Below are 10,800 nucleotides of genomic sequence, written 5' to 3'. Positions count from 1 at the left end.
AAAGGAAACAAAAATGAATATTGATGGATAAAGTTGGTGTTGTTTTGTATTAAGTCTGATATTTCTATTTATGTATATTTACGTTACGTGATTCTAATTTATGTTTTGATACTTTGCTTTTTTGTTTGTATTTAATACCATATCCTTAAAATAGTTTAAAATTCATATATTTTATACAAATAAAATTAATAAATTATCATCTCTGTTTTGTTTATAGACAGTTTCACACACAACATCAACATTGTACATAATAAAGGTGTCTTTGTTTTGTTTTGCTACTCTCTATACAACAATTATTACATTTAATTTATAATTATTTATTTATACTCGTAGTATATTTTATTTAAATATGTACTCATTTTCTGTTTGGTTTGTTATATTTTGTTTTTATTTTTATATTGTTTAATATCAATTTAGACCTATTACGCGATTAGTTAAGTTATCTGTATTATCATTTTTTGACAAAGGATACTAATAAAAATGTGTAAAAAAATATATCAACTAAATAAGTATTATTATGGCGTCTATCATTATTTATTATTCTCCCCGATAAAAGACTGATATACAAGTACCATATACATATACACCATACTCTCGTAGCATTTTTACCTAATCACATTTTCTTTCTTATTTTTATTTCTATTTCTTTGTGTTGACTGATGAAAAATAAAAAATATTAAAAAAAATTCCTTACTTCTATGTCCTTATATCCTGCGCTGCTGCCAGACATATTTTATTTATATATTTATTTGTAAAATTTGCGCATCAGAGAAATTTCATATCAATAATAATAATCCAAGAGTTTCATCTTCGTTATGCTGCCGGATGCAGATTGTTTGAAGAAGATTGATATCGTTTCATCTCATTATACTTTAAAACTTAAATTCATTGACAATTATTTGACAAAGAGATCCTTGAGTGTGGAGCAGAGGGATGTGTCGCACGTATCTTTGCTGTCATCTTCTTCTGTTCTGCTAAACCAGTTCATTGTGGCTCTTGCTGTCGATGGGATTCTACTTCGCGCTCCTCGGTCCTTAGGTACGGCGCCTTTGCTCGACGATGAGGATGTAGTGCCTGTGCTTCTTCGCAGGAAGCCCTCAATGGCTGATCCAATAACAGTAGGGTCCATCATGCCGCCTTTTGAGTCCCATTTTGATTTTGGCTTCGGTTTGGGTTTCTCTTTGAGGATGTCTTTGTTCTGTAGCCTTTCTAGGACATCCTTTGACATTGCCATGGCTGTGCTTTTCTTTCGAATGCTCTTCTTGCGGGCCATGGGCTGGTGTCGATTGGTGAACCAGCCTGATAGAGCGGCTCCTTTGTCTTCGGCATCTGATACCAATTGTTTGGCATTTTGCAGAAGTGACACATCGAAGCTATTAGATCGTGTGGACCGTCCAACATTGGGATCGAGTGTGTTGCTGGTTGTACTGTGATTTGATGAGCCACCGGGACTGGCTTTAGTCTTTGAGAAACTGGGGGATTCGTCACATTTGTGTATCTCAATGGCGGATGATGTCAAATTACTAAAAATTGTGCTCAAGTCTGTGCGGCTTCCCAGGAAACCAACACCAGGTGATTTTTTCTTTCGCTGCGATGGAGTTCGTGAGTTTGGCAGAAGGCATGGGGAAATTATTGCTGGATGTTCAGAGGCGCGTCTAAAGGCTGGAGTTGGTGACACACCGGCGGGAATGACTTCAGAATATCTTCGATTTGTGTATCTTTGTTGGGTGCTGGCTCCAGTTTCATTGACTGTTTCAACTTCACAAACTTTCTCATTGCTTGTTGTCCATAGTTTTAAGCGGGCTTTTCTCGACTGAACTATGTCATCCATTATATCTAGTTGGAGATTGTGAATACTTCCTATTGGGTCTGTAGATGGGGGTCCTGTGGATGCACTGCTCTCTCGGCGGGAACTTAAAACACGTCCGCTATAAAATAAATAAAAAAATATAACTTTTTATTTTTCTTTAATAACTTGGTACAATAGAGAAGTTTTTAAATGTTTGATTAATTTTGTTATTGTTTAAAACTTAGAAATTATCAAATTTCTTTTAAAATAAATAAATCACGATCTACGTCTTCACAGAGCTTATGTTTCCAATGAATAGTTAAATTTATTTTTAATTATATTCAATTTTGATTCTCTCTAATAATTCAAAATCTAAATAAAATATTCTTTGAAATGAGTTTCAAATTCTTGGAAGTAAATTTTTCCTTTCAAAGCAAGAAAATTATTTTAGAAATAAGAAACTTAAGATTTAATTATGGTTTTAAGTACAAAAATTATGAATACTTAGGTAATATTTGGGACAAAATATTATTTTCTTTAATATGGTATATGGTATTAAGAATGTATTACATTTTATAATAAATAAATTAGGTGGCGCAATAGTCCATGAAGAACCAGTGCCTAGTGACTTACAACTCTCAACCATTCCTGTGTGCGAGTAATGTTGTCAGAGATGGAAGAGTCCTACAGTTTATATGCCGAATCCCAATAATGGCTTATGTGAGAAAGCACTTTGCTATGACAAAATTACTCTTAGAGGATTCGTCAATTTATTGCAAAAGGCAGTACCCGTGAAAAAAGTTAGGTGGCACAAGCAGGGATTAAACCCAAGACCCTTTGCATGGCAGTCCAACGCACTACAGTCACTTAATTTTAAAGGGTTGATCAATTACTAGTTTCCTTGTTAAAAATGCAATAGAATAGACAGCAATTATTTATTCAAATGTATTATGACGGTAATAATGGAGCACAATGAAGTTCAGGTAGCTTCCTTGTCGAGCTTCGCTATTCAAGTACAACTGTTTACTTTTTAACTTTCAAAGTAAAAAAGTAATTTCAAAGTAAAAGTGCAAGTGTTTGTTTGCAGTTTTCAATTTTTCAGACACTATTTGAAAAGTGAAAAGTAAAAATGTTTCATCAATTTAAAATACAACTTTGCAATTAATTCGTATTTTTAAAATTTGCCAAGTAAATTTTAGGTTTTGCTCATTAAGTGCAAATATGAATTTTGTAAAGAGAGAAACTTTTCAATTAAATATTTTCCTTTTTGCGTTTGTTCAAACCTAATTTGCAGAATAAAATTGCAAATTGAAAAATTTTTAGTAAATTGATGTAATGGTCATTCTAATATTTCTAGCTTGTACGAATAACATGATTCCAGGCACCCAATTTGACATTTCCAAGGCTGCTGATAACTTGATTCGGAATCGATACGATAGTCATCGACCACTATTCAGCATGGACCAATGGTCATCCAAATCCATTTTTGATTAATTTTTGCAGAAAGTTGTTGCCAAATTTGTTTTTCTATTAAATACAAAACCTTTTAAGATCTTAAAAAAATTAAAGAAATTTACTTTTTGAAGAGAACTTTCTTTGATTGCTTTAGAACTAAGATTCAAACACGAATTTTAAGTCCATATATAAATGTTGCAAAAAACAACAAAAGTGACTGATAACGCCATACAATTCTTCATTTCAGATTCTTTTTATTTTCCTATGAAAAAAGATCACATTTTTCTGGCAAACTCTAATTTTCTGGGTTTTTTTCAGCTATATTTTTGTAGAGTTCTTTGCATCTATAGAAATGCCTTCAAGAACAGAATATACTATTTTTGGAAATTGAAACTACAATTATTGGAAAAGTGCGAAATTGTGTTAAAACGTATTCAACACAATTTCGCACATTTTAGCGTTAAGTGTACCAAAAACCATCTAAACTATTGTAATTTAGCTCTTAAATATGGCATATTTAGAAAACTGTTATAATCTTGGAATGTTTTTATATGTAAGAGTCATCCAAATAAAAAAGTTAGACCATATCTTGCAAGACAGATTAAAAGTCTGGATCCGCCCTTACTTCAATTTCTGAGTGAATTGGACCTAATTACTGAAAAATCCGAGATAATGATAAAAAAAACAGATGTCACTTTGATTTTTATATTTATATACATATTTATTTAAACATTTTATTGGTTTACTTTACCAATATGAAACTAATCACAAAATAAATAAATAAAAACTTAATTATTTAACAAACAAAACCCCATAATTTTCCCATCGAAAATCGAAAATAATTTTAAATTAAAATAAATTATGCAGATTTAAATTTCCGCAAGGAAGAAGCATCAGAGGTAAATTACACAAAAATTCATAATTTTATAATGCCTAAGGTATTGATACTCATACTCAAATGACAACAACAAATATCTATATAGGAAAATATCAATCAACCCCTTAGCCACAAATTAGCTAACATTGAACGACCATCAGTTGTTGTGTTTTTGTACTATTACTTCTTTTTTATCTGACGATTTTTGAATACATAAAATCAAACAATGAAAAATAGATGATTTGAGATTGAATGAAACAAAGTCAGATGCATCGACCGACACGACCGCCCGTGGTTTTGTACAGTATTTTGTTATATGATCAGCAAAACTTGGAACATAAATTTACATAACGACAACTTTAACACGACTGAAATTCAACCCACCGCAAAATGTCCGGAAGCTGTTTGCGGTTATGTTTTGCAAGGACCCTATCATCGCCATCAAATACCGACTGTATTTGTATGTATAACCATTAAATTTCGACGTTAGCGTTAGCGATGTCAAATTTACTTCAATTCTGCTACTGCTCGTGATGTTGCTGATGCTGATGGTGATGCTGTGATGTGCTAAAATGCTGAGTATAGAAATAGAGTACTCGTAAGTATGTACTCTATATTCTGTTCTATTGGTATTGTTATAGTTTTGAATTTGCATTCAGAAATGTGTGATGTATACTCGTACGAGTGAATTATGCAAAACTGGACGTAAAATGCACATAGCTATACGAAAATGGTGTTGTTAGATACGTTGTTCAACACGGCATCATATTCCAACAAATATTTTCCATGGTTTGATGGGATGTTGAAATATTACACAATATGCTACTGAATTTTTTGTTCATAAACCAAAGTAAAAAGTGCTTAGAAAAATGTGTTTGTATTAACATTTTTTAGAGTTTCCGATTGACTAGCCTTTTATATCCTCTATAACTTTTAAACTACTAAAATGACGGCTTAAAGCTTTAACGAAGCTTAGCTATGCAGCCTTGAATCAAAGTGCATGCGAGAGAATTGACTATCAAATGAAGGATGATATTAAGCTGGTTTTGTGTATGCAATATTTCATGGCAAATCAAGAGTACTTGAAGTTGAGTAGTTGGGAAAAGAGCAGTTCTATTTTTTCTATTTTCAGCGATAAAAATGTAAGATAATTTTATTAACTCTTAAAAACTAGCTTTATGATTAATTTTTTTGGAAAATTTTAAATTTAATGCAATGGACAACTTTGCTGAACAAACGAAGAGTCTTTTGAAACAAATTATTTCTGAATTTCTCAAAAGAAAACTTAAAACTTAACTTTTTCGGAAATAGTTCTAAAATTAATTAAATTTGTATATTGAAATATTTGTATTATATATGTTTAGAAGAATTTTTGATATGCAATCTCTTAGTGCTTATAAATACACATGGAATTTACAAAAAAGTGCAATATTTTTAAAACCAAAACAAAATTAGAAAGTTTTGATCATCAAATATTATTTAGACGATACAAGATCTTGTGCCCAACAAATATTAAAAGCCGTTCATTATTTCCTGAAAACATTTAAAAACAAAATAACAGTTCTATCCAAGCATAGAACACAAACACAAACATAGAACAAGCACTTCTGGGATAAAACAAAATTATATAGTTCATATTTAAAACAGCCAAACTAAGAACAAATATTTTAGAGAAAAGTTCATAAAAATCTACTAGGCCGTTTGGGAGAACTTCCGAATTTTTAACATAAAATTTGTCTAGCGCAAATATATTTCAAACATAAGTTCCACAATTTCGAAGAAAAATGTGGGATCAGGTATGAGGCTCGTAAATTTTACCAAAAAATGTTAAAAAAAACATCCACGCGCAGATGCCTGTAAGGACGATCTGGAGAACATCCTAGTAGAACCATGAAGTGAAGAAACTTAATGAAAAACTGAAAATAAAGTCCACCAAAGCTGCTGAAGCAGCATCGCTAATGAATTATTCAAAGCAGCAGGCATGGTAAGACTTGGTAAAAAGTATGCAACTCATCTGTTAAATTTGGTCGGAAGAAAGCATGCCCGATGAGTGGAATCTCAGCATAGTTTGCCTAATACTCGAGAACGGAGATCCGCTGAAATGTGTCAACTACAGAGGCATCAATATCCTAAACATCGCATTTAGAATTCTTTCTGCCATATTATGTGAAGGTCTGAAGAAATATTTATATTACCCCCTGATTTTGGAGAAAAAGCCAGGAACTTTAAATATCTTTATCGATTTTAAGGCCGCGAATAACAGAATCTATAAGAATCAGTTTTATAGAGCACTGCATAGTTTTGGCAAATATCTCACCGAACTCAACAATCAACACTAGAGACACAATTCTTCAAAGGTCCGTCTTATAACTAGAATATGCCGATGATATTGACATAATAGGAACATCAAAGCGTGATGTCAGTCTAGCGTTTTTGAGCATTACTGCTGGAGCAGAGAAGATAGGTTTAGGTCATCAGAATAGTACATTGAATTATGAGGTCTTGGACAAAACGTCACAATGACCAGCTATAACTTTGAGGTAGTTAAGGTCTTTCTTTACGTAGGCATCACTACAAATTCAGAAAACGACACCAGACCGAGATCAAACGAAGAAAAACTCTTGAAAATCGCTAATTCCTTCGACTAAGGCAATCGAATAGCAAAATTGTCTCAGAACCATTTAAGGTCACCGGTCATTCCGGTTCATATTTATGGCGGTGATGCTTGAATCTTCGGTTCGAGAAAAAATTCTTCTTGTGATTTAATGTTCCGTCTGCTTCGATGAAGAGTATATGAACAGATACAACGACGAACTGTTCGGGCCATACACCAACATTCACCAGGTCAAAAAGAATAAAAGTCCAACGACTAAGATGGCTGGGTCATGTAAGGTGAATGGACACTAACGCTCCAGCCCGGAAGGTTTTCGAATCTAAACCCAAGTGATGGCGCAGTGGAAGAAGACCTATCTATTTTTAGTAATGGTGTAATTTATATTTGTCAACTGTCAAAAGAAAACAGCAACAAGACCTCTGGTATAAAAGTCTACAAATATTTTTGAACTAAAACTAAATTTTGTATATACTACATAATGAATTGAAAATTAATAAAAAAAAGCTCTAAGGATTTACAAATACAAATTTTAAAGAATTATTTTTGTTTGATAAATCAAATGTCATACAAATTTTGAAAAGAAACTTTTTTTGCAAGTACCTTTTCAAAACTTAAAATACAGGAAATGTTTTAAAACACACTTTTTCGATGCATAAGCAAGTTCGTGCGACCTAGTCGTACATTTTAGTTATTAAGTGAATGTAATTCCAAACAGACACATTCTTATTGCCTTTCACCTCTCAAGGATTATAAGATCATAAAATTTAATACGATGACACATCTCCCCTTATCCTTTAGCTTCTCAAGTACTATTCCTTTTGCACTACTTTAAAAAAGCTTATGACAATACTTTCCAATTGAGTGGCAGCATTAGTTTAAAAAGCAGCGGAATCATCGGTGAATATTGTGACATTTGCATTTGATGCGTCAGATATGAACACATCTTATTCTTTTTATCATTTTATTATTATGTAAGTACCTTCCAGGTCATATAATATTCTTTTTTTCTTCTTCACTCTATTGAAACATTACCTTTGGGAATAATGGACACTTTAAGGATTGTGTTAGGTGAAGAAGACGTTTTTGTTTTGTCTGAGGGCGAGATTGCGACAAGTACAAGTTCCTCACTTTGCAGTCCCATAAAAATTAATGGCAAATTTATTTAATCACTTGAATACAATGAATGTAGCCATGTGAACCTAGGTCAAAGCTTTAAGTTTCTGGGATATGTTTAGGACTATACATTTTATGCTACATCTACAATTTGTTATTTTCACTGATAGTGACTTGTGCTTGAAAATACTTCATTAGCCACCATAAACTGTTGAACAAAAAGGACATCTGCTTTATGCATGAACTATTTATAGCATGAAATGATAATTAAAGTTAAAAGTTAAATATTGAAAACCATGCAAATACCTTAAGTTTGTCTAACGGTTTTTTAGGAATCTCTCTCAAAACTACATTTCAACTTTGAACTTGGAAAGTTTAAATCTGTTGTTACTTTTAAAGTAGTTGCGGGATTATCAGTAAAATGTATAGTGCAGTATCGTTCTTAATTTTTTGACCTTCAGCAATGTAGTCCTTGAGATTCCCTTTAAATTAGAGCACGTTCCCTCTTTTCCAAGAACAATATTATTTTTCGCAAAGTATTTTAATACCTTACTGTGATAGAGTCCTAGATTTATGACTATTCAACCTCCACAACTATGATATTGATCTTAATTTATACTTTCAAAGTCTTTGAATTCATTTAAAGTCCTTGCTTTTAATGGAAAGTAGGCACGTGCATATAATAATGATTGTAAAGACTTTAAAAGAATGCAAAGATTTCAAAAGGATACATGACATCTTAAATGATTGACATCAATCAAATGATTGGGGAGATATAATTGCAGATTGTTCAAAGGTAAAATGATTGGTGATTGTAAAATTTGAAGTCCCTGTTTTCGACTGTGAAAATAACAACTGTCGTCAGTGTCAAAAAAAACATATGATTTCAAAGACACCGCTAGAATGATTTCTGCGGTTTTGTACTTTTTATTTTTGTCCTAAATCTTACGTGAGATTTGAATACTTTTTGACGAATAATCAAGTGCAAAAAATAGGAGATAAATTAAAAGGATGATCCAAACTGACGATTATCAAAATTTCGTAAAATGTTTATCAAGAATTATAAATGTTGTTAAAATTTATTTTTGAAAAAAAAAACTTCTTTTAGTTAGTTTTTCACTTGTTTTTATTTCAAAAATTGGGTTTCTTCTTAAGATTTCGTAAAATGCAAACATTTTATAACTTTTAAAAGGAAATCGAAAGCTATACAGAGTTTGCTACCAAGCTTAGCTGTTATTCAAAATCAACCAAATAAAAAAAAGAGGATGGGATGCGAACCACACTGATAACTTAACATCCCCTTTGTCGATTTGTCCTGTTAAAAACTTTAGCAAAATATTCATAGCAATATTTTGTGTGAGATACAAAATTTGAAGTCAATAACTTTCTCTTTTCTCATAGAAATTGAGTCGAAAACCATTTCTTGTCATATGATGAAATAGTTAAACTTAATTTAATTTATTTTTTCTATCCTATTTTAACCAATTTTAGTAGCAGTTCTTAAAATTTTTTATTTCATATATGTAAAAATACAGATTTTTTCTAAGGCTATTACCGTACGATAAAACAAAATTAAAAACCGAATGAAATCATTTTGAAGTCAATATCTTCAATATTCAAGAGATATCGAAAATCGAACATCAATTTTTTGTGTAATAGATTTTGCATATTTTAATTTGTTTGACTGGTGGATTTTTATAAAAAATGTACTGAATGTCAAAAACAGGCATCTCTCTAAAAATCTTTTATTTAGATTTTAGGCACCTTGAAACGTCGTGAATATCAAAATGTTCAATGTTACAAATTGGACCGATTGCATTTACTTCTTATAGAAAGTTATTGAAACATTTTTCTAAAAAAGATTTTAATTTGTCCCCTTTGCATTGTTGTTTTCGTGAACAATTGAAAACTTTTTGAGAGATAATTAGTTTTAGCCGAATTTTAAAAAATTGCACCATTATGTTTTAGTGCTACATATGAGAACGGTCTAAAAAATTATCGAATAAATATTTAGTCGAAAACTAAAACCCAAGAAGGGCTTTCAAAAACGATAAGACTTTTTTTTCTTCCTTAACGTTTGCATGGTTTTTGGCTGGCTGTGTAAATAGATTTTGGCCAACAAAATGTCGGACAGTAAATATCTAATGTTTGACAACTTTTGAAACCTTAATCAATAACAAAGAATTATTTACCCTCAAATGTCAGCTGTCAAACTGTATTTCTTTTAAGAACTGTTAAACATTTCAAATCCTGCGTTGATTTTGAAACACTTCGCAAATATCATATTTTTGTTCGTATAAAATCCAAAGAAACTTCTAGCATACAAAAACTAAAAGTGCAGAATAGTATTGAGTGGATAATAATAAAGAAGTCGATTCTGCTGTATTACAAAATAATATAGTATACCTAACCTTCTTCTACAGTCTTCATATTCCAAAATGGTATTTCCAATTTGAAACTGTTTGCCCATATCAGCTTTAACCAAAAGGGTAACCAAACCATAAAGTACTTGTACTTGTGCGTCGATGCATTTATATAAACTTTATGTTTTTGCTATATTCGTGCATATTCCACAGGAAATTGAAACTTATTGAAGTTTGAAATATTATTTGGATGAAAAGATATTGTATATCAAATATCCGTATTATTAAAAAAAAATCTATATGAATTCTTTTAGAACACAAAATAAATAAAATATTGGAGTTATTAAGGTTTTTTTTACACAATCTAAACAAAACATTCCACATATGAAAATATTCAGACTTCAATTTGTCCTGATGGCAAAAAGCAAACAATAAATGTTATTTTTCTCTCTGAAGTACTGAATGAATAGTTTCAGGACAAAATAGATGAAGACTAATAAAATAAACCTTCAAACCCTTTAGTAAATTTCCCAGAATGTATTGATCAATTAATTGGTTTATGAATTGAATTAAATTAGATAATGTATCC

The 10,800-nt window shown here is 31.2% G+C and overlaps 1 protein-coding gene across 1 annotated transcript in view; it reads right to left on the bottom strand.

The window, feature by feature from the left end:
* Positions 1-656: 656 nt before the first annotated feature.
* The window catches only part of LOC129946720 (uncharacterized), a 143,633-nt gene continuing 133,489 nt past the window's right edge, over positions 657-10,800 (bottom strand). The window contains exon 4 of the mRNA XM_056057004.1: positions 657-1,928. Coding sequence (XP_055912979.1) covers positions 896-1,928 — 1,033 coding nt within the window. The 3' untranslated portion in view covers positions 657-895. The remainder of the gene's footprint in view (positions 1,929-10,800) is intronic.

Source organism: Eupeodes corollae, chromosome 2 (assembly GCF_945859685.1).
Source record: "Eupeodes corollae chromosome 2, idEupCoro1.1, whole genome shotgun sequence".
In the NCBI taxonomy this organism is placed as follows: Eukaryota; Metazoa; Arthropoda; class Insecta; order Diptera; family Syrphidae; genus Eupeodes; species Eupeodes corollae.
The sequence above is the reverse complement of the archived record's forward strand: the minus strand, read 5'-3'. Positions and strand labels throughout refer to the sequence as shown.